This window comes from Aspergillus pseudonomiae, assembly GCF_009193645.1.
Source record: "Aspergillus pseudonomiae strain CBS 119388 unplaced genomic scaffold BDV37scaffold_30, whole genome shotgun sequence".
Taxonomy (NCBI): Eukaryota; Fungi; Ascomycota; class Eurotiomycetes; order Eurotiales; family Aspergillaceae; genus Aspergillus; species Aspergillus pseudonomiae.
Window position 1 is genome coordinate 101,804 of NW_022476022.1, and position 21,303 is coordinate 123,106.

The 21,303-nt window shown below is 53.5% G+C and overlaps 8 protein-coding genes across 8 annotated transcripts; 5 read left to right on the forward strand and 3 right to left on the reverse strand.

Moving 5' to 3' along the window:
* Positions 1–443: 443 nt before the first annotated feature.
* BDV37DRAFT_282749 (uncharacterized protein) lies at positions 444–2,192 on the forward strand (the record flags this gene model as incomplete). Its single annotated transcript, XM_032087117.1, has 3 exons — positions 444–1,343; positions 1,409–1,463; positions 1,531–2,192. 3 exons carry the CDS (start codon positions 444–446, stop codon positions 2,190–2,192), a joined length of 1,617 nt encoding a protein of 538 aa, XP_031941772.1.
* A 2,105-nt stretch (positions 2,193–4,297) lies between these two features.
* On the forward strand, positions 4,298–8,886 carry BDV37DRAFT_247417 (uncharacterized protein). The gene is made up of 2 exons (XM_032081863.1): positions 4,298–4,530; positions 4,626–8,886. The coding sequence occupies exon 2, from the start codon at positions 4,773–4,775 to the stop codon at positions 8,607–8,609; it is 3,837 nt and encodes a 1,278-aa protein (XP_031941773.1). The 5' UTR covers positions 4,298–4,530; positions 4,626–4,772; the 3' UTR covers positions 8,610–8,886.
* Positions 8,887–8,997: 111 nt separating this feature from the next.
* On the forward strand, positions 8,998–11,095 carry BDV37DRAFT_247420 (MDR family MFS transporter). The gene is made up of 4 exons (XM_032081864.1): positions 8,998–9,323; positions 9,387–9,724; positions 9,778–10,237; positions 10,291–11,095. The coding sequence occupies exons 1-4, from the start codon at positions 9,084–9,086 to the stop codon at positions 11,041–11,043; spliced, it is 1,791 nt and encodes a 596-aa protein (XP_031941774.1). The 5' UTR covers positions 8,998–9,083; the 3' UTR covers positions 11,044–11,095.
* Positions 11,073–12,058, reverse strand: BDV37DRAFT_247422 (uncharacterized protein). Its single transcript, XM_032081865.1, has one exon. It carries the CDS (start codon positions 11,877–11,879, stop codon positions 11,268–11,270), a length of 612 nt encoding a protein of 203 aa, XP_031941775.1. The 5' UTR covers positions 11,880–12,058; the 3' UTR covers positions 11,073–11,267.
* A 727-nt stretch (positions 12,059–12,785) lies between these two features.
* BDV37DRAFT_293931 (amidase signature domain-containing protein) lies at positions 12,786–14,643 on the reverse strand (the record flags this gene model as incomplete). The annotated part of the gene is made up of 5 exons (XM_032089527.1): positions 12,786–12,919; positions 12,976–13,164; positions 13,233–13,850; positions 13,904–14,315; positions 14,371–14,643. 5 exons carry the CDS (start codon positions 14,641–14,643, stop codon positions 12,786–12,788), a joined length of 1,626 nt encoding a protein of 541 aa, XP_031941776.1.
* A 1,017-nt stretch (positions 14,644–15,660) lies between these two features.
* On the forward strand, positions 15,661–17,095 carry BDV37DRAFT_293932 (major facilitator superfamily domain-containing protein; the record flags this gene model as incomplete). Its single annotated transcript, XM_032089528.1, has 1 exon — positions 15,661–17,095. The coding sequence occupies exon 1, from the start codon at positions 15,677–15,679 to the stop codon at positions 17,093–17,095; it is 1,419 nt and encodes a 472-aa protein (XP_031941777.1). The 5' UTR covers positions 15,661–15,676.
* A 341-nt stretch (positions 17,096–17,436) lies between these two features.
* On the forward strand, positions 17,437–18,165 carry BDV37DRAFT_282755 (ureidoglycolate hydrolase; the record flags this gene model as incomplete). The annotated part of the gene is made up of 1 exon (XM_032087118.1): positions 17,437–18,165. The coding sequence occupies one exon, from the start codon at positions 17,437–17,439 to the stop codon at positions 18,163–18,165; it is 729 nt and encodes a 242-aa protein (XP_031941778.1).
* Positions 18,166–18,214: 49 nt separating this feature from the next.
* Positions 18,215–21,139, reverse strand: BDV37DRAFT_113447 (mismatch repair ATPase MSH1). The gene is made up of 2 exons (XM_032078422.1): positions 20,166–21,139; positions 18,215–20,096 (listed from the first exon to the last, which is right to left on the reverse strand). Exons 1-2 carry the CDS (start codon positions 21,001–21,003, stop codon positions 18,340–18,342), a joined length of 2,595 nt encoding a protein of 864 aa, XP_031941779.1. The 5' UTR covers positions 21,004–21,139; the 3' UTR covers positions 18,215–18,339.
* Between the last annotated feature and the right edge of the window lie 164 nt (positions 21,140–21,303).

Sequence of the window (21,303 nt, forward strand, 5' to 3'; positions counted from 1 at the left end):
ATACAAAAGAATACACAATCACTCAGCGTGGGATTGGGTGTAATCTTTCCAGCTGGTCTATTTGGCCCCCATCGCTGATCCTGGCGATCTGCAACCAGGACGACGATCCAACAACGCGATGGAACCTCAGCTGGGGCACTTGCAGCCTCGGTAGCTGCTCCCAACACACCAGGCAGCCTCTCTCACTCACGCACTACTTGCAAGGGACTAGGGGGCTCAGCATAGTTGCCTTACATCTCCACAAGATCGAGAGAGAGGTTCGTACAGTAGGTCTACCGCCACTTTCAGGCTCTAGCTTGGTCTCATATAATAGCGTTGGTCTGGCCCATAGAGGTGTCCGCATAACCACTGCCGCTGTGAACGGGACCTAACCCTGTTTATAACCTTCAACCCCGTTGCAAAAGCATCTCGCTAGCATCTCGCCGTGCGTTTACTCCGTCAAGATGAAGAGGGACCAATTTAATGTCCTTGTGGAGAGCATGAAGGGGAAGGACACGACCCACGGTTGGGATGTCGTTGTATCGTACGATGAAGACAAGATTAACGACTTCCTCGAGGCCCATCCGATCTCAGCGATAGAGAGTCTACCTCCCTTCAGGGGTACAGGTCATGATGAAGACGACAGCGGCCAAGTGGTGGCCCGTGAATATGAGTTTGATATTAAACTGCGTAGTCCCAAGCTACAGTTCATTGGCAAACATGGGAGAGCAAAGCTGGATTTCACAATCACTGGCACCTACAAAAGACATGCCTCATCTTCGGGTTCAGTCAACCAGCTTCCCGATGGATACCAAGCGTCCATTGCCGCCGAGCTTTATAATGTGCTGGGTGCATTAAACAAGGCGGGTGGCAACGGTCAGTTCATCGCATCTCCGTCAAGCCATCGATCGGGCCCAAACAATGCCACAGATGTGCAACTAAACTCCGCTCGGGGGGTCTACTTGTCGCTTAAAGAGCCAGAAGTCCATTTCCAACCTCAAGGGGGAAAGATATCATCCGCTGCAAAAGACGCCCTGAGGGATGGCCTCAGGAACTACTTGCAGCAGGGTACACAAGAATACCTTATCGCTGGGGTCGCTGGGTATGACACCGATCCAAGCATGATCGCGATTCGGCCGACCAGATTCTGCTTCACTGTAACGCCAAAAGACGAAGACGGCACTCCTGGCTTCCTCTCAATGTGGATCGGTGTGGAAGGAGGACATAAAAATGGCCTACAGCCTAGTGGGATGACGACACTGGCATTTCAACCGGGTGGTACTACCTACAGGTCTCCGATCCCTAGCCAGACATCAGCAAGCATCATATTTAGTCACGACATCATGGCAGGCCTGTTCCTCAAGGTATGCGATGCACCATCTCCCCATTCACCGGCAGATATGACTGCTGACACCCAAGTTCCATCCAGCCAAACTTGGAAGGGTTTTTAGATGATGTCAAAGTCACTTCGTTCCCGGGGACAGGTAAGCCACACCGTGTGTCCTAAGTATGCCTCTAAAACGAGCTAACGTGTGACATTCCTGTTCACAGGTGGCATGGAATTTACTGGGTGCCTTAAACACCCAGGCGTTAAAATCCCAGCCCAGGATACAAAAAAGGACATCGACTACAGAGAAACCGAAATTACCCATTATGACGGGTTCAACTTTACGGTAACAACACCCCCAGCCACCGTGACTGTGAAGCCTGGTATCACAACGTCAAGCGAGGACGCCATACTCGTCAGCTATAAAAGCAAGCCGGAGACCAGCGAGTGGAGTGTGAATTACAAGGCAACTGAGTGGGCTTCGCCGCCCAAGAGTGGAGCGGTCTCCGCTACCTTGTCTTGGAAGGCCAAAGGCCAGTGGACAGCTGGCACCCAGGCGCGACCCAACCTGATCGGGCTCACGATGACCCCTGACCAGAACTGGTCACTGAATGCGTCAGAGACGGACCATTCGAACTTTTTTACTAAATGGGCCAACAAGATAAACGGAGGCGTGGACGTCCCAGGCCATTACGAAGGGCTACAGCCTCCAGCTGTATTTAATCTGACAATGAGGGCGCTCGATTACTTTCTCACGACCAATCTGCTATTTCCCGGGAGGCAGATGTTTAAAGCCCATCTTCCTGTCGCATCGGCCCACGCAAACGAAAAAGGGTTGGCAGTGCCTCGCGACCTGATACTCACGGGCGATATTACTTCGTCCTAAATGAGCTCACCGAGACGACTGCAACTCGCAACACTGCCGAAGGCAGTAGGATCAGATTGAAGGTCGCACGGCGATTGATTCTACATACCATGTCACCAGTTAGAAGAATTACGGTGGAGATGCATGTTGAAAAAGCTCTGAAGCCCATTATGAGAAGCTCATGCCAAGGCCATGGAGAATCACAGTCTCTCACTAAACATCTTTCATGTTCTCACTAGCCGGTCTACCATTCTTTGTTCGAAGCTTCTCTCAAAATACACATTACCTAGTCAAGTAATCAAGTGTTCTTTACAGAGCATACCTGCACAGGCTCAATCTGGCAGTCATGGTACGATAGTTTCGGCGAGTCGATATATAAATCGTCAAGCGTCTAGAATAACAAAGAAGATGCTTTTTCTTTTCCGATTCCAAGCTATCAATATACTTCGTCAAATGGCCTATCGATGCCGAACTTGCACCACTATGGAAGCTATAGTGAACGACTGTACCCAATTCGATACATTTGCATAGCATATTTCTCGGTCCCCATCAGTCTATATTTTGGCTACGGAGCTCAAAGAGTCCAGGTACTGTAGTTATGACGATTGCGGTAGTTTTATAGAGGCTTTCAGGATACCGAGTAACTCCTACTTTTTGTTTTTTTTGTATGCTTCTAGAGCACGAGAGTGTACCCTTTCAAGCCCCAGTAATTCTCCTTTTGCATCAATACTAGACATTATTTGCCTTTGTTTTGTCTATATATCTTTATCCAGCCAACAAACCAGCATCGGCTGGATAGTAAATCCTCTATGATATCTCATTACACCTGGTTATATATTTTGCCCACACGCCTCTATCAACATATATTTCTCACCCAGATGAAGCAGCGTAAATTATGTACCTATACCGACATTGCTAGTCATTGGTGACAAGCACTCGACAGCCCAGACCTAGTACCTAGAACTCATGATGTTCTCTTTCACGGTGATATCACATCACGCCTGCTCATGTCTGGGATATAGCCTTTGTTTGGTTATTGGGAGTCGGCTATACGCGCTTTTTCCCAATGAAGACCATCTAAGCCCAACCATTGCTAGCATGTTCCTAACAATCCCAACATGATTCATGTCGAAGTGGTTGGAATCCACTAGAACAAGATGAATCCATCGCGATGTTTTGTTTGTCTCTAGAGGCTGCTCATTTTCGTATTTAAATTTCACATGTGATCGCGCGGGTCTCTCTGCCCCTGACCAAAATTAAGCGCTGCTGATTGGCCAGTGTGGGTGAGGTAAGCATGACTCACGTGACTCAACGCACGCGACACCGCTGGCCTGAAGAGGAAAGGTCGCAGGAGCAGAGACCACCGCTATCGGCACGTGCGATAAGGGGGTCCAGTTCTGGACAACATGGGCGAAAAAGTCCCGCGTCGTCGATGTTAGCCTGGATCACTCGTCACTTTTGGCTATACTTAAAGAGAACATGGGAGAACCCGTAAATAATTTACAGTAGAAAGTCGCAGTGTTGAACAGAAAAAGGTTACCCTTTGTGAGGTGGACTATAGCACATAGTACTCCGGAGTAAGTCTATGCCAGGTACCGACAGAGTCCCAGACAGGATCCAGGGCAATCGGGGTCAGGATACCAAGCTGTAGCCAATGACATTGTGTACCCTTCTTGGCTTGAAGCTTCCCGACAGCTCGCAGCAAAAATGTTGAGAGGAATCGAACCGATTTGGACAAGAGTATTAAAAGCAAATCGACTGGAAGCATGTGAAAGTGGGCCAGAAAACGACAAGAGACAAAGTGGGTAAGATATTAAATCGGAGTGGAGGCTCTCCAGAGTCCACGGCGGTTAGTCCACGGGGAAGAGGCTCCATCCGGGCAGTGGATCGGCATATCGATAGAGGGGGGTGTCGGTTGCCTCGAAAAGAAGAGAGAGGAGGCTATACGATGCAACGTTCAGGATGGGGGTTTATAGTTGGCACTACAGATGGAGACGGATTGTTCTAGTGAGGGCTGTACCTTGCAAGATGCATTCAAAGTAGGGTTGCGAGAGGTGTGCTGACCGTTATGAGTGGTGCAAATGAACCCCTGTTTAGCGTGTTGAGAGCTGTCTAACCCGTCTGGGTATCGGAACCCGGGAAGCCTGAACTTTGGCCTGAAAAGCATGGAAAAATAATAAGAAAATAATCAATAAACGATCGATATCATTGTCGTCCACCCCCACTATGCTAAGACTATCCACGGAAGCGAAAAAAAAAAGAAAGGAAAGCAAGCCATTGGTCTCAGTCCCCCAAATAGTTGTCCCTCCCTCGTGTCCCAATGGAATTTCTTGTTCTGCGACCAAGGCAACGGACACCTGTGAGTTTCTTTTCTTTATCATCCCGGCACCTTGCCTTCTTTTCCATCCACGCTTAGGAATACCAGTGACTAACAACCAGTTCACTGACTCCCAGAGCTCACAACCGTCAACTTAAATACTCTGTCCTTTCAACCGCTTGATGCCTTGAAGATTGCTCTCTCCTCCATCCTCTTTCCTCTATCCTCTCTATCCTCGTCATCCTCCCAAATTTCCCCTCCTTGTCTAACGATATAACGATACCATGTCGATCATTGATACCTCTAAAGACCTTTCTGCGCTCTTCACAAAACAAGTCCAGACGACGCCGGATGCCATTGCCTTGGAGGATGAAAAGACCACCTACACCTATGCGGAATTAGATCAAGAGGTCGAGACCTTGACTCGTCGCCTGCGTGGCTATGGAGTCGGTCGGGACAGTCTCGTGGGGGTACTGCTACCACGCAGTGCGGACTACGTCGTTGCCTGTCTGGCGGCTCTCCGTGCGGGTGGCGCATTTTTGGTGCTCGAGCTGGCCTATCCCCCTAGTCTCCTGGCCGATGTGATTGAGGATGGCAGGCCCACAGTCGTCATCACAAACCGGGCAGAGGTGGGCAAGATCAAAGCCAGCGTGCCGGTGATCATCCAGGATGAGCCGGCCTCCACGGCCAATGGACATGTTCCCGAGCCCTCTCCCCTCCCGGCAGACGACGACTTGGATCGCCTCGCATTTGTATCATATTCGTCTGGAACCACAGGCAAGCCGAAAGGCATTGCCAACCCCCACCGCGCCGCAGTGCTCTCCTATAACCTGAGATTTGGCGTGTCAGACTTGCAACAGGGAGACCGGGTAGCCTGTAATGTCTTCTTTGTCTGGGAGATCTTGCGTCCCCTGCTGCGCGGTGCCACCGTGGTTGCGGTGCCAGATGATGCAAGTTATGACCCTGCGGCGCTGGTCGACCTGCTGGCAGCAAAGAAAGTTACGGAAACTCTGATGACCCCCACCCTCTTGGCTACGGTTCTTGCCCGGCACCCCCACGTAGGTGATCGGTTACCGGATCTGCGCACGTTGTGGTTCAACGGGGAAGTCGTGACAACGGATCTGGCCCGGCGAGCCAGTAAAGCGTTTCCCCAGACGCGGCTGTTGAATTGCTATAGCGCCTGTGAAACGCATGAGATCGCCTGCGGGGATATCCGAGAGATGTTGCAGCAGATCGACAGTGACGCGCTGTATTGCCCCGTGGGTCCCCCCATTGACCCCGAGAACACGTACGTTTTGAACGAGTCCCTGCAGAAGGTGGACGTGGGCGTGAGTGGAGAGCTGTTTCTGGCAGGTCCCCAACTCGCCCGGGGATACCTGAATCTCCCGGAGACGACTGCCAAAGCATTCATCCCAAATCCTTTCGACTCGAATCCCAGCTCCCGCTTGTACCGGACCGGCGACATTGCCCGACTACTCCCGTCGGGACTGCTCGAAATCACTGGACGTGTGGGTGCGATGATCAAATTGCGCGGGTACTCCGTCGTACCGGCGAAAGTGGAATATGAAATTGTCACGCACTTGGCGGTCTCTCGCTGCGCGGTCGTGGCCTATGGAGAAGGCCTGGAGCGTCAGTTGGTCGCGTATATTGTGCGAGAGCAAGAAAAGTCGGAGGATCGCCCCGAAGTAGAAATCAATGATTCCGGTCACAGTCCAGCGGCGCGCCGCACTCTTGCACCGCACTTGGCCCATTATATGATTCCGGCTCTCTGGGTTGAGCTGGAAGACCTGCCTACCCATGAAGTTACGGGCAAAGTCGATCTGAAAAACCTCCCGCCACCGCAGAGCCCTCAGCTAGTCAATGGCAATGGGCCCAAACCAGTGAAAGACTCGATTAAGCTGGATGAGGTTGCATCCATCTGGGCCGCCGTTCTGAAAACGTCACGCACCCTTCTCAAGCCCAGTGATGACTTCTTTGACCTTGGTGGACACTCCTTGTCTCTGGCCGACCTATCCTCCCGGCTATCGAGGCATTTTGGCTTCCGCGTGCCAATCACCCGTCTTGCAGAGAACACGACGCTGACGAGCCACCTGGAAGTCGTCCGGGCGATCCGGGATGGGCACACAGCCGCTGTGCAAGCAGATCTTCCGGCGGTCTTGCGTGCTGATGCGACCCTGGATGATGAGATCACGCCCTCCACGGCCACAGCTTGTCCTATTGACAAGGCGGATACCGTGCTGTTGACTGGTGTGACCGGCTTTTTGGGAGCGTTCCTTCTGCATGATTTAGTGGAGCACACCTCTGCCCGGATTATCTGTTTGGTACGATTTAATGAACCCGCCAACGACGACCAGCCCGGAGGTATTGCTCGTATCCGCCGGAACCTCTTGGATTTGGGCTTATGGCGCGATTCGATCATGGAGCGGGTCGAGATTCTCCCTGGTAACCTTTCTCGAACCCGTTTCGGCCTTTCCCCGGACGCGTTCGACGAGCTCGCAAGTCGTGTCCAGGTTGTGGTCCACGCTGCGGCAACCGTGAACCTGGTGTACCCATACGCTGCATTGCGCGGCCCCAACGTGGGCGGTACCAGAGAGGTGCTCCGTCTGGCCTGCAAAGGAGGCGCAACCGTGCAGTACGTCTCCACAAACGGTGTGCTGCCGTCATCTGGGGAGTCTGGCTGGCCCGAGGATGCCCTGTTGGATGTCGACCAAGTGCCCGACAAGCTGCTGGATGGGTATGGGCAGACCAAGTGGGTCGCCGAGCAGCTTGTTCTTGAAGCGGCTCGTCGGGGATTGCCGGTGAAAATCCACCGTGCTGGTACTATCAGTGGCCACAGCGCTACCGGTGCCGCCAACGCGTGGGATCTTCTCACTGCTCTGATCGTCGAGTCTATCCATCTCGGATATGCTCCCGATGTGGATGGCTGGCGGGCGGAGATGACCCCTGTGGACTTCGTCAGCAAGGCCATTGTCCACCTGGCTACCCAGACTCACGCCGACCAAACCGTTTTCCATCTGGGCGATCCCAGCCCGCTCAGCATGAACTCCGTCTTCGCGGAACTTCGAGAGCTCGGATACCCCACGCAACCACTCAGCTGGGATGATTGGGTAGCGCTGTGGACTCAGAAACGAGGCCCGGTGAAGGGCGGCGATGGCGCGTTTACCGTCGATATCCTCCGCAGTGGCATGCCTACCGTTGACTTCCTCCAGGGCATTGTCGTGCTCAACAATGCTGCGACCCAGCCGTCCCTGGCTGCTCTGGACCGACCCCAGGTGGGCCGGGCTTTGCTCGAAACCTATACCCGTCACTGGTTCGCCCGAGGATGGCTGACCCGGCCTCCCTCCCGGCAGCATGCCCTGGCGAGCTCACCAAAGCCGAGGGGTCCGCTCCACGGAAAGGTGGCCGTTGTGACCGGTGCATCCTCTGGCATTGGTGCCGCTGTGGCGGTGGCATTGGCTCGCGAAGGCTGCCACGTCGCCCTTGCTGCTCGGCGGGTGGACGCCCTCGAATCGGTTAAGAGTCGAATGACGGCCCATGGAGTGAAGGTGATCGCGCGACCAACCGATGTGACGAACAGTGCACAGGTTGCAGCTCTTCTTAGTGCGGCGAATGAAGAGCTGGGTCCCGTCGACATCCTTGTTTCGTGTGCTGGCGTGATGTACTTCACCATGATGGCGAATGTGAAGACCGATGAGTGGGACCGCACGGTCGATGTCAACTGCAAGGGTCTCCTACACTGTCTCTCTGCCACCGTACCGGGCATGCTCGCCCGTAGCCGCGGTCATATTGTTGCCATCTCTTCCGATGCTGGCCGCAAAGTCTTCCCGGGCCTTGGTGTCTACTCCGCCAGCAAGTTCTTCGTCGAGGCTACGCTCCAGGCCCTCCGACTGGAGACAGCGGGCACCGGCTTGCGCGTGACCAGCATCCAGCCCGGAAACACATCGACCCCCCTTCTCAACATGTCTACGGATGCTGAAGCTGTGAAGAAATACGGCGAGCCATCTGGGGCTCAGATTCTTGACCCAGAGGATATTGCCAACTCGATTGTTTACGCCTTGCGTCAGCCCGAACATGTCTCGGTTAATGAAGTCCTTGTTGAGCCCCGGGACGAGCCAATTTAGGTTGGATGGTCTCTCCCACGCATGTCGGATTTGTTCTGGATCACTTGGTTTTAGCGTCGCGAAGTCTCTCACTCACCCTTGCGGATTTGTCCTTTTTCTTTGCTGGTTGTCGTCTTTTCAGGCAAACTTATGGAAAGCTAGACATGGGATCATACACGGCTATACCGGTATGGGTATAATAGATCATCGGAGTTAGTTGAACTTTCTAAAGATATAAGCCACTATTGAATTTTATTCTCGTCAGCCTCGCTGCAAGGGGTTTTATATGTGATGTAGCTGTATGATTTACCCGCCCGACCAATCAAATCCATTGAATTGCCGGGTAAAAGGTCCCGGATAAACATGACAAACATGACTCAATCCAACTGAAAACATTCCTATGCGCCGATTTTCTTCCTCTTGCCAGCTCCTCCTATTCCTGATTTGAATAAAACTGCACAGAATCACGGACCTTCGGCCTGTTCGACTTACGTGATGGCGCTGTCTACCGACTCTTCGTCCAACGGTGATCTTGCACAGAGGCCCGTTCATAGTCATGAAGTACTAGAATTGGACATTCCCGAGCCCTACAATGGGAGTGAACTCAATCGCAGCAATGACGGATTCGAGATGGGTCGACTAGCTTCCTCACCACAGAATGAGCTGCAGGAGCCAGTCTCGACCGACGAGCCCCGCAGCAACTGGAGAATCGTCGCCATTATGCTCGCCCTTTCAGTGAGATGTTATCCTACACCAGTTGCAGATATCAAAAGCACCGGTAACTGACGTTCAGTCCAGCTCAGCCTTTTCATTTCTGCTCTTGATCAGACTATTGTAGCTACCGCAACGCCAACTATCTCTGCGGAGCTGCACTCGGGTACAGGCTATGTGTGGATTGGTGGCGCATATCTGATTGCCAACGCAGCTAGCTCCAACATCTGGGCCAACCTATCCGACATCTGGGGGCGCAAGCCGATTCTTCTCGCGGCCGTTGCTTTGTTCTTCGGGGCTTCAATCATCTGTGCCAAAGCTATCAACATGCCTATGCTGATTGCAGGTCGTGGTGTCCAAGGTATCGCGGGTGGTGGGATCATTCAAATGATTACCATCACCATTTCTGACCTCTTCAGTGTCCGGTATTCATGACTCTCTCCGAAATAGTGTTGCACTTAATACTGACAAACTCCAGACTTCGCAGCCTTTTCATGGGCCTCGTCGAATTTATCTGGGCCATTGCCGGAGCTTTAGGCCCCATCGTAGGTGGTGCCTTCACCCAGTCCATTTCCTGGAGATGGATATTCTGGATCAATCTGCCTATTTGTGGAACGGCATTTGTGCTCATCCTGTTCTTCCTGGATATACACAATCCGAAGACTGGGGTCCTGGAGGGCATCAAAGCCGTCGATTGGTTCGGTAGCTTCTCCATTCTTGGGCTGACGGTTATGGTTTTGCTGGGCCTGGACTTCGGAGGAGCCACCTTTCCTTGGAGTTCGCCGAAAGTGATCTGTCTCATTGTTTTCGGCTGCCTGATGTCTCTGTTCTTCATTTACAGTGAAAAACGCCTGGCAAAGTATCCGCTTATGCCGTTGGGCATCTTCAAGAACCGCTCTAACATGGCCTGCTTCATCGTGGCTTTTACACATGGCTTCGTGAGTATCCAGACTGTAACCCTTCGGTCTAACCTGACACTGACGGTCTGAAGGCATTCCTCGGACAAGAATACTATCTCCCGCTGTATTTCCAGTCAGCCAAGGAAGCGTCCCCTTTCCACTCTGGTCTTCTGCTTCTCCCATATGTCTTGGCAGAAGCAGCCATAAGTCTTGCTGCGGGAGTTATTATTCACCGCACGGGTCATTATCTCGAAGTCGTGTGGACCGGAACCGCACTTGTACTGCTGGGAAGTGGCCTGCTCATCGATTTCAACGCTACCTCCTCGCTTGCAAAAATTATCTGTTATCAGATTGTGGCCGGTGCAGGATGTGGCTTGCTTTTCTTCCCGCCCCTCCTGGCCCTCCAGAGCAATATAGCGCAGGACGAAAACGCCTCCGCGACGGCAACTTTCGGCTTCATCCGGAATATGGCCATGGCCATGTCGGTGGTGCTGGGTGGGGTGATTTTCCAGAATGGCATGGACACGCAGCAATCCGACCTCCTGGCAACGGGCCTCTCTGACTCCATCGTGAAGGAGCTCACCGGATCCGAGGCCGCGGCCAACGTGATGGTCATCCAGACCATCTCGGATACACTGCAACGAAGCGTCGTCAAGGACGCCTACGCTTGGAGCATGCGCAATATTTGGATCCTGTACACCTCTTTAGGCGCGTGTGGACTCATCTTCAGTCTCCTCATCACCCGCCAGCACCTCAGCGTGGAACACGTTGAGACCAAGACCGGGCTGAAGGAGAAGCAACCCCTTACCCAATCTCGGCAGAACGAGCCTGTCTCTGAACCGTAAATCACAGCCCGAGCTTGGTGATCCAGCCAGGGTGAACAATACTTGGGACTTGTTTATAATTCTATTGTCAATATTTGCGGGTATATAAAAAGCACATTAATATTCATAGAACGATCACGTCTTCATATACATGGCCATGAACAAGCTATACCCCATCACCATCTCCACCATAAACCCTTCCCCATCCACACCTACGTTAACACCAACCTAAACACCACACACCCCTAAAACATCGCCGCAACAGCCACAGCCGCCGCCCCAGCAAGCGGCATACCAGTGGCAACCGCCCTCGCAACGGGCACACCCACCGCAGCCGCGCCAGGGGTCTGCGTCGCCTGGGGCATCGTAAACGACTCCACGCCCCCAGTAACCAACAGCCCGTAAGTCGTCACCTTATCACTAGCAACACTAATCTTAGTCGACGTCGAGCTGGACCACGACCCGCCATTCAACGTGCCCGTGGCCTGCACCGTCAACGCACACGACGCCGACTCCGACCAGTGCTTGAACGTGCACGAGTAGTCCTGCGTGGCCGTCACGGCGTCCTTCTCGCTACTCCAGGCTGTGTAGACGCCCGCCAGGCTCCAGGATTCCTGGGCCTGGATCATCGTCCACGGCTTGTCGATCTGGCAGAGTGACTTGGGCGCGTCCTTCGTGCAGCTGATGTGGTAGGTGGTTTCCCGCGCGTTGATCCCCGCCACGCTGCCTGCTATGCCGGAGTAGGTCGGCTGCCAGATGGATACCTCCGCCCCGAAGTAGGGGGCGGTGGTGGCTTTGTCGTCGGCGAGCACCAGGGCGGTGCTGGTTAGGGTGAGGAGGAGGGTTTTGAGGTGCATCTTTGGATATTTTTCTTAGGAGTTGTTTGGTTTGGTTTATATGGTATGGGATGATATGAGAGGCTCAGAACACTCGTTTTATAGGAAATTCAGTGGTCTTCGAGTCATGCATAAAAGGGTCAGTACAGCAAGAAGTTGAACCAAGCAGAGGAACGTAGAAGCACAGAACAGAACAGAAAGAACAAAAAAAAAAAAAACTAGAAACTACCAAAACACCCCCTCTTATAATCTAGACCCAGGAAAGACGTCCAGAACGTAAGCGACCCCGGTAGCCCCCATCCAGGCGCAGCAGACACATGTGCGCGCGCCGACAGTTGTCTTCCCAACGTAACCTGACCACCAAGCTTCATTTCAAATCCGCCCAGAATGGAAGCGAATGAGGCTAAAAAGCGCCGGGAGGCCCGAGCAATGAGCATCCGGGAGAAGCCGACAGGAACGAGGGTCGGCGATTGGACGAAGCAGGGAGGTTTGTGAGTCACGGTGTAGGTTGGGCATGCTCAATGGCTGCTCCTTAGATATACCAGGGGCTATTGCAACGATTCTGAAATTGCTACTGCGCTAGGGCTTCGTTAGCGCTGGCGGTTTGTCGGGGCGGTTGTGCTACTTTTGCTTCTTAGGGCTTAGTGAGCGTGCAGGTCGGGCTTTTTGGGGTTTGGTTGCCGACGCTAGACTCCTGAGAGGACGCTAGGGAACTAGCTACGTAGTATCTTGTGCTGGATGTTCGGCTGTGGGGGAGCTGTGCATGTGCCTCTTGGCTTATATTGGGTGGCGGTTGTACTTATGTGGGGGATGTTGGGGAGCGTTGCTTTTGTGTGGTCGAGGAGCGATTATCACGCATAAGCCAAGTGTATGTTCATGGCCCTAATGTCTCCATTGGCAACTATATACAGTTCCACCCCGGGGATATTATAGTTTGGACTTCCAGCCGGTAGACACGGCTTGCAGTACCACGCCCGTCATCATCAGGGCCTTTTCTTCTTCGAGTCGCCGTGCGACTAACTGCAGACTGACCGGCATCCCGTCAACTGCGGCAGCGTTATCTAGAACTCGGGGTTAGTATGGTCTGTTTTGAAGGATAACCGTCGGATGTACGTACAATCATGCTGTATCCTGGCGTCTACATCACTCAATGCTTTGTGGCCGTGATACGACGCATCCAAAGCCTTACTAGCCGTCACACCGCAAGGGAAGGAGACAGCCGAGTAGTCCAGGACATTGAACACTCCAGTGTATCCCACATACGCAAACTTACCGTGCTCCACGGAGCTGTATGGAGTTGTTGGGCCTGTTCACGGGAAACCAGTTAGCGGATGCAGTCCAAGAGTATGAGCCAGAAGGCAAATAGTTTCATACAGAGAATTCCGTCAATTCCGCTCGCATTCCATCGGTGAAGATAGTCTTTCTGCAGAGTATTCCGCTCAAGATGGATCTGCCACATTTCATGGACCCCAAGCTCTGTCGCCTTCTCGTAGTCTCGCATCTCCTCCCGGAACGGCTCCCCCGTCGGCGCCAGGAGCCCACGCACTGACTTGCCACCGTCGGCAACGAACTTGCGATGCAAAAGCTCTCGCGCTGCCTGGTGTCCCGTTGGCACCCAGTCGATCACCTCATGACCGGCCTTTCTCAGTCGCTCGACCGTTTCTTTCAGTGCCCGAGCTACGGGCGGCGTGGGGGTGACGATGCCATCGTTCCACATGACAGCCAGTCTGAGTCGGTGCTTTGGCTCCGCCGGACGCCACGGGATCGGAAGACACTTCGGGTCGTTGATCCAAGGCTCTTGGTCGATGACGGTCTTGGAGTAGAATGTGATTTCCTCCAATGTCGTCGCCATAGGGCCATTGACACTGTTCACAGCTTCTTGGCCCGCCAGCCCTGATCGAGTCTGGAGGTTCGGGAATCGTCCGAAGGACGGCCGCAGTGTGAAGATACCTGTACAAGCGGCTGGGATACGGAGCGAGCCACCTGAAGCCGCTGTTAGCACTGTCTATGGACTGGCTCAGTGCTAGGTAAAGTAGGCCACTCACCAATGTCGGTTCCAACGCCAATGCGACTCGCCCCGAATGCGATAAGCGCCGATTCACCCCCGGACGAGCCACCGGATGTCAGCTTCCGATTGAGGGGATTCACGGTCCGGCCGAAGACGTTGTTGACCGTCTCGGCGATCATCATCGCGGTGGGCACGTTGGTTTTCACATACAGCACTGCTCCGCCTTGCAGGAGGAGATCTGTGAGGGTACTGTTGTATGTGGCGGGGTCGTTGACCAGCGAGGTGAAGCCCACCGTGGAGTCTTTGCCGATAATGTTGAAGTTGTCTTTGAGGGAGATTGGGAGACCATGGAATGGGCCTTTTGGCTTGCCTGTCTTTTGCAAGTGTTGGTCCAGTTCCTTGGCTCGAGCGATGGCTTCGTCGAAGAGGATCTCGGAGAGGCAATTCGTCTAGGTATCTCTTAGTGTGTCAAATCAGAATTGTATGACGCGGAGGAATATGTACCAATTGGTGAGCCGCGGCAGCAGCCTTACAGAACACCTTCGTCACCTCCTCTGATGTCCATGACGCGGTTTCCAAATGGGCCAGGATCCTAGGTGCCGCGGTGGACAGGATCTCGAGCTCTCTGTTCGTGAACCATCCGGACTGTCGCGGGAACGATGTGACGTCTGTTTGATGGTCCGGGGGAAGAAGATGAGGAGGAATGATCCATTCGGAAGGAATGGCAGCTCTGAGCGACTCCTGTTTGCTTTTCGCAATTGCTTGCCAGGAACTCATCTTATGCGGTACAGAAGGGAACCAGAATTGGGATTGGGAAAAAGATGCTAACGTTGGGGGGGTTAGTTAGTACCGGACATTAATGGGAAAGTGATCTCCGTCTTATAGAGACGAATGACAGCATCGTAGCCCTGCGTGGATGCAGCAAGGAACGACTGCGGGGATCCTGAAGCATAGGTCAGGTTACTACCCCCTCACGTCTCCCCCCCGATAAGATCCCAAGTGCCTAGGCTCAGCGATATCGGTGATCCTTCTTTGTTTTGTTCCTCTCTTGTCTCGGGCCTGATGTCCTATAGCAAGCGCCGAGGAAGGTTTATCTGAATCAGGTCTCGTTGAGATAGCCGGTAAACGAGGATGTCTATCATTCAGCGTCTCCTTCAAGTAGTACCCGGCAGTGGATAGCCGGGTTAGTGGCACCAGAACTGGGTCGACTGGTTCGTATCGCAACTGAACCGCCGTTCCACTTAGGGTTCCGCGATGTCATTGGAAGAGCGGATGCCACGGAATGAAGGCCGAAGTCAAGTGATAGGCCTGACAAACGCGGGGTTGCCAATCCATCGCAGCAACACGGTGGGTCTGTCTATCTATTTATCGGTAGTTGCTATACTATGGTTGTGAGCATGGCTACCATGAGGGTGTTTGCGAACATCTCTTCCATCTTGTTATCGGTGACTTCGAGACCTCACTGACTATGTATCACACGATAGACTGCTAACGGATAACCCCCTCGGGTCTATCAACGCCAAGCATTTTGCTTCTTTCTAGACTCAAGATGAATCCACCTGAAGCTCTTCCTTCAGCGCCACCTTATCTTTCATTGGAGAGGTTGGCGAAGTGTCTGGGCAGGCGGGATTGCTGATAGCAGCCCGGGTTGTCCTCCTCATGGCGATCCCCATTAGAGTTTACAAGACTCAAGAATGGCCAGTGGCTATACTGGTCAGTTGGGGTGTTAGTATAAAGAGGCCGAGGAAGCTCTTTGCAAACTAGGTACTTCCCTGTCCTGCACCAATTGTACCCGTCGCCGATCTTCACCATGTTGGCGAATCTCAGAACCTATCTGAAAGGCCAGGAATCAAGGCCCGGAGAGGCGAAGCTGCTGCGAAAGCTGGATTTCTTCATCCTCTCCTTTTGTTGTTTGATGTACTTTTTCAATTACCTAGATCGCTCCAATCTATCGAACGCCTATGTGTCGGGAATGAAGGAAGAGCTCAACTTCCAAGGAAACCAACTGAATGTTATCAATACCATTTTCACGGTTGGCTATATCCTCGGCCAAATACCCTCCAACCTAGCATTGACCTACTTTCCCCCCCGCATTTTCTTCCCTTGCATGATTGTGTTCTGGGGCGGTCTTACCATGATCACAGCCGCGGTGCACAATCCTCAGGGTATCATGGCCATCCGGTTCTTTTTAGGGTTGGCGGAATCCACTACCTTCGCTGGAACGCATTACATTCTGGGGGCTTGGTACACCGAGAAAGAGCTGGGCAAGCGAAGCGGCATCTTTACTGCCTCTGGGCTCGCCGGTACCATGTTTGGGGGGTTCATCCAGGCCGGCATCCATTCCTCGCTCGATGGAGCACGTGGACTATCCGGTTGGCGATGGCTGTTCATCATCGACGGACTGATCACCCTCCCCATCGCACTCTACGGGCTATTCCTGTTCCCTGATACCCCCGCCACAACCCAGGCGCCATATCTCTCGGCTTCTGAGCGAGCCCTGGCCATCTCCCGCATGCCCGAGGCAAGCCCAGCGAGGTCGCGCTTAGACTTAGCCTTTGCGAAGAAGATCTTCGGCACCTGGTACTGGTATGGCTTCGTCATACTCTGGATCATTGCCGGCGAGACGGAGTCCTTCTCGACCAACACCCTGCTCGCGCTCTACATGAAGTCACACCCTACCAACAAGTATGCCGTCACGCAGCTAAACAACTATCCATCGGGGGTGCCCGCGGTGGGGATCGTGTCGACCTTATTCTGGGCTACCTTGACCGACTTCATGGGCGGGAAACGCTACCTGGTAGGGTTCTTTATTGGGATCACCGGCATTATCACCTCTGCACTCATTCTGACTCAATTCGACTCCACCGCGACGGTCTTTGGAGCCTACTACTGGGCCGGCGCCGTCTATGCCTGCCAGGCTACCTTCTTCGCATGGTGCAACGATGTCATGCGGTATCAGGATGGTCGAATGCGCTCGGTGGTCATTGCCAGTATGAACCTGGGCAGTAATGCCGTCAACGCTTGGTGGAGCATCCTATTCTACTCTGCTACGTTTGCCCCCAGGTTCACCAGGGGTATGTGGGCCATGATCGGGTGCTCGATTGCTCTGATGCTCTGGACGAGCGGCATTATATATATGAGCATGAGAGAAAAACGGGAGGGGCTGGACGGGGTTGAGCGGGGTGAAGTGGAAATCGCAGAGGGGTCAATCTACAAGCCCAAAGACTAGAGTGAGCAGTAACAACGAAAACAATATATTTCCTTTCTTTTTTTGAACTGTGATGTGGTAAGCGATAGGTGTAATGACGGAGGAAGTCGGACTGAACAAAATGACTTTATCGGCATGTTCCGATAAGAGAAACGCGGGAGAATCAAATGCGGAGACTCCCGACCCATTGACGTCGTTGATACTAGTATTTATTTGCTTCGTCCCTCCTCCTTTCTTCCCCAATTCCTCTTTCCAAGACCAGAACCACCAATTGAGCTTGAATCCAACGTCGCAAGGCAGGACCTTGCTGAATCACCGTCCACGAACACCCCCCACCAAGCAAAATAACAACCACAACCACCATGGCGCCCATCCTCACCACCACGCCGACTGTCCACGTCGCCCCCTCACCACTCACCAAAGAAGCCTTCGCGCCCTTCGGCACGGCAATCTACTCTCCTCTGCCGCGCGACCTCAACCAACCCCCAGCGAGCGTCTCCTCCCTGGCACCGCACACCCCGACCCCGGTGCTCGCCAACCAAAACTCCGCCCTGAAGTACAGCCCCATCTCGCCGCTGCAAGACAACTACCCGGGCCACTGCCCAAGCAACCAACCGTCATCCGCGCGGATGACCATGTTCAGCTGCTTCCCGCGCCAGCTGCGCGGCCAGGGCACCAAGTTCTTCGACGTGCGCATCCTCGAGCGCCACCCCTTCACCACCCAGACCTTCACCCCCGTCGACCTCTCCAGCCAGCCCGACGCCGGCGGCCACCCCGAACCCTTCTTCCTGGTCGTCGTCGCCCCGACCCTCAAGGGCCAGACCGCGACCGCCATGACGCCCGCCGGCCCTGTTACCGTGAGAGACCCCCCGGATCTGAAGAACCTGAAGGCGTTTGTCGCCCGCGGTGGCCAGGCTGTTACGTATGCGGCCGGCACGTGGCATGCGCCCATGGTCGTGCTGGGGTCCAGGAGAGTGGACTTTGTCGTCGTGCAGTTTGTGAATGGGGTGGATGATGAGGATTGTCAGGAGGTGGCGTTTGGGGAGGGCGTTGTGGTTGAGGTCGAGGGGAGGGCTGCGGCGAAGCTTTAGTGGCCTTTTTTTCTTCTTCTTTACTTGACTATGGGTGATGTTGATGGCTGGGTTATGAGGTTATGATGTATTATTATATCCTAGGATAGAGGGTGTCTTGTATGAGTTGATGGCTATTGTACATAAAATAGGGGGTGTGGAAGTATTGTACATGAATAATCAGAATTTCATACATTATGCGCTAGGCGGCGCAGGGTAGGAACCTGCTTCGGCTTTCCAATTGACATCCGCCGACCGGGATTGCTGAGCGTTACGGGCGCTGTCCCGCACGCTTCGAGCCATCTCGAGGACCTCCTTCGGTAAGCCTGCCAGCTGCGCGACCTTCAACGCATGGGACTCGCGATTCACGCCCTGGCGCAGCCGATGGACGAATGAGAATGACCCCGAGGCGGTCTCCTTGACGTCCGTGCAGTACCGGCCGAGAGCGTTAAAGTCGTGCGTCATGTCTGCGAGCTCGTGGAAGTGAGTCGCGAACAGTGTGCGGCATCGGTTGCGATAGTGGAGATGGTGCAGACACGCGAAGCTGACGGCGGTGCCATCTTCTGGGGTGGTGCCGCGCCCAACCTCGTCCATGATGACGAAGGAGCGGGATGTCGCTTGTTTGAGAATAGCGGCTGTCTCGAGCATTTCCACCATGAATGTGGACTGGTCGCGGAAGAGATCGTCCGCCGCGCCGATGCGACTGAAGATTTGGTCGACGATCCCAATCTCGGCGTATTCGGCTGGGACGAACGATCCGACCTGCGCGAGGATCGTGATAAGGGCGTTTTGACGCAGGAAGGTGCTTTTCCCGGCCATGTTGGGCCCCGTAATGAGCCAGATGCGTTCCTGATCGCCTAAGAAGCAGTCGTTGCTGACGAATCGTCGGCCCTGCTCTTCGAGACCGAGTTTGACAGTCGGGTGTCTTCCTCCGACGATTTTGTGGGAGGTTCCCTTCGTCAGAATGGGCCTAACTAGGCGCTGTTCCTGTGCCAGTGTTGCAAATGAGCACGCGACGTCTAGTTCGTCCATTACGGCGGCATTGCGCCGAATCTTCACGAGGTTGAGGATTACTTCGCGGCGAAGCCGTTCAAAGATCAGCTGCTCCTCTTGCCGAATTTGGAGTTTCGCTTGGTCTGTTCGACTGCCTAGCTCAGTCCATGCAGGTAGGTAGAACGACCTGGTTGATTTAGTGGTGGAGACGTTTCGTGTCACTCCTAATATTTCAAGGGCTTGCTGGGATACCTTGGTGCCCTTGACATGGCATATATGTCCGAGACCAGGCGTCCACTTGAGGGTCAGAGTGGATGACCCGACAGAATCACGAAGACGCTGTGTCAAGTTGACTTTCTCATCCTGCAATTTGGCTAATGATCGGTGGAGCTTACGTAGAGCAGGGCTGGCATCCCGTCTCATAATCCAGGTGTCGACGTCTGCTGGTTCATCGGCAGGTGTGCCAGCTCGGGTAGAGCTTTTGGACCGGACCTTCTTGGGCAAAGCGTCGAGGTCAGTGGGCAAGCCTTCGTTCATGGTGACTTCCTGAGCTAGCATCGCCGCCTCTGCGGCGGTATCATCCTCAATCCGCTGCTTTTGGAGCAGCCCCTCTTCATCAATAGCAGCCAATATTTTGTCTGCGAGTATGGTAGGCCCGTGCAAATGAAGTCGATTGGTCATAGCAGCAAGGCTATTATTGGCCGGGGCGGACGAGGAGACGTCGAAGCCTGTGGCAGAAAGGACCCGCTTGATCTCTTTCGAAGCTTCTATAGCCCTTGAGAGACAAATCAGGTCATCAGGATCTCCCCGTCCCAGTGTGAACTTCTGGACGAGGCGCTGAGCGTCATAGCTACGTTTCAACAGCTGGATCACACAATCACGTAGCTCACTGTTGGCGATGAAAGCCGACACAAGGTCAAGGCGCTCGTTGATCACCGGTAAGGAAGTCGACGGAGAACCTAAACAATAAGTGGTTAGATTACAACTACGAAATCCTCAAACAAATAAAATGTGGGTGTGAGACATACTCAAGCGATCCCTGAGGAGACGCGCTCCGCTCTTGGTGGAGGTGCGACGAACTGCATGAAGCAGACTCCCTTTGCCGAAGCCATCCCGAGCAGTTTCGAGAATCTCCAGCCCCCTCAAGCTATTGCGGTCAATATTCATGGATTCGCTCAAGTGCCGGCGACGAGGGGGTTGAAGTTTTAGATCTAAGCCCTGTAGTTGAACCCTGATGTACTCCAGGAGGCTGTAGCCAGCGGCTGTCTCCTCCGGCGTGAAAGATTCGATAGATTTAGGAGCGACGGGCGCTTCTAGCATCGAATCCCACCGAGACATGGGCAAGATGTCTCGGGGAAACTGGAAGAATGTCATCAGTCGATGGTCGTGCCCAACTAGTAGTTGCAGCTCCTGCCCGATCAAATCCTGAATGCCCTGGTCAACCAAGATCTCGCGAGCACCGATTCTTGCAATAGCTGAAGGAAGCATTTGTGCTGTCGTAGACTGGGTAAAAAAGTCACCCGTGGAAAGATCTAACCAGGATAAGCCTACGGACTGAGACGCCGATGACAGAACATGTTGATGTGAGGTGACATCATGTTGCTGCTCTAGTTGTGCTTTCAAGGACGGTGCATCTATGTATATGGCCAGGAGAAAATTGTTTTCCGCAGGATCCATGAACTTCTCGTCAATCAATGTGCCCGGTGTGATAATTCTGGCGACCTTTCGATCGAAGAGAAGCCCCCCCGTGCGAGCTTTGTCCTCCGTGCCGTGCGCGAATTCCTCGCTGATGGCAACGTACTTATTGAGATCTTGTACAAGGGTTTTCAAGAAGCGGTCTAACTGGAAGAATGGGAAACCCGCCATGGGAACAGGACCGGCGCTGGTCTTCTTGGAAGCAAGCTTGATATTGAGCAACGGCGCGAGCTCCTCAGCTTGCTCGAAATACAGCTAGAGTCAGGTTAGGAATAAACTTTTACGGGCTGAGGCCTCAGCGAGTAGATGGATTTTCTGGATCCGTTGTCCATACCTCATAGAAGCCCCCAACTCTGGTAAGGATAACACAATTCTGGAACTTCTCCATATTATTCCTATGTCCCTGCACGACCGGTGGGTATCGTGGTGCATCTTCTACGGTATCATGATAAGGTTCTAGCTTCAATGCTC

Bases quoted from the DNA above. Each gene is read 5' to 3' on its own strand.
- BDV37DRAFT_247417 (XM_032081863.1), top strand. From the start codon at position 4,773: ATGTCGATCATTGATACCTCTAAAGACCTTTCTGCGCTCTTCACAAAA.
- BDV37DRAFT_247420 (XM_032081864.1), top strand. From the start codon at position 9,084: ATGGCGCTGTCTACCGACTCTTCGTCCAACGGTGATCTTGCACAGAGG. The intron at 9,324-9,386 runs GTGAGATGTTAT...CGTTCAGTCCAG, and splicing joins CCATTATGCTCGCCCTTTCA to CTCAGCCTTTTCATTTCTGC. The intron at 10,238-10,290 runs GTGAGTATCCAG...GACGGTCTGAAG, and splicing joins TGGCTTTTACACATGGCTTC to GCATTCCTCGGACAAGAATA.
- BDV37DRAFT_247422 (XM_032081865.1), bottom strand. From the start codon at position 11,879: ATGCACCTCAAAACCCTCCTCCTCACCCTAACCAGCACCGCCCTGGTG.
- BDV37DRAFT_113447 (XM_032078422.1), bottom strand. From the start codon at position 21,003: ATGGCGGGTTTCCCATTCTTCCAGTTAGACCGCTTCTTGAAAACCCTT. The intron at 20,097-20,165 runs GTATGTCTCACA...CTTATTGTTTAG, and splicing joins TCTCCTCAGGGATCGCTTGA to GTTCTCCGTCGACTTCCTTA.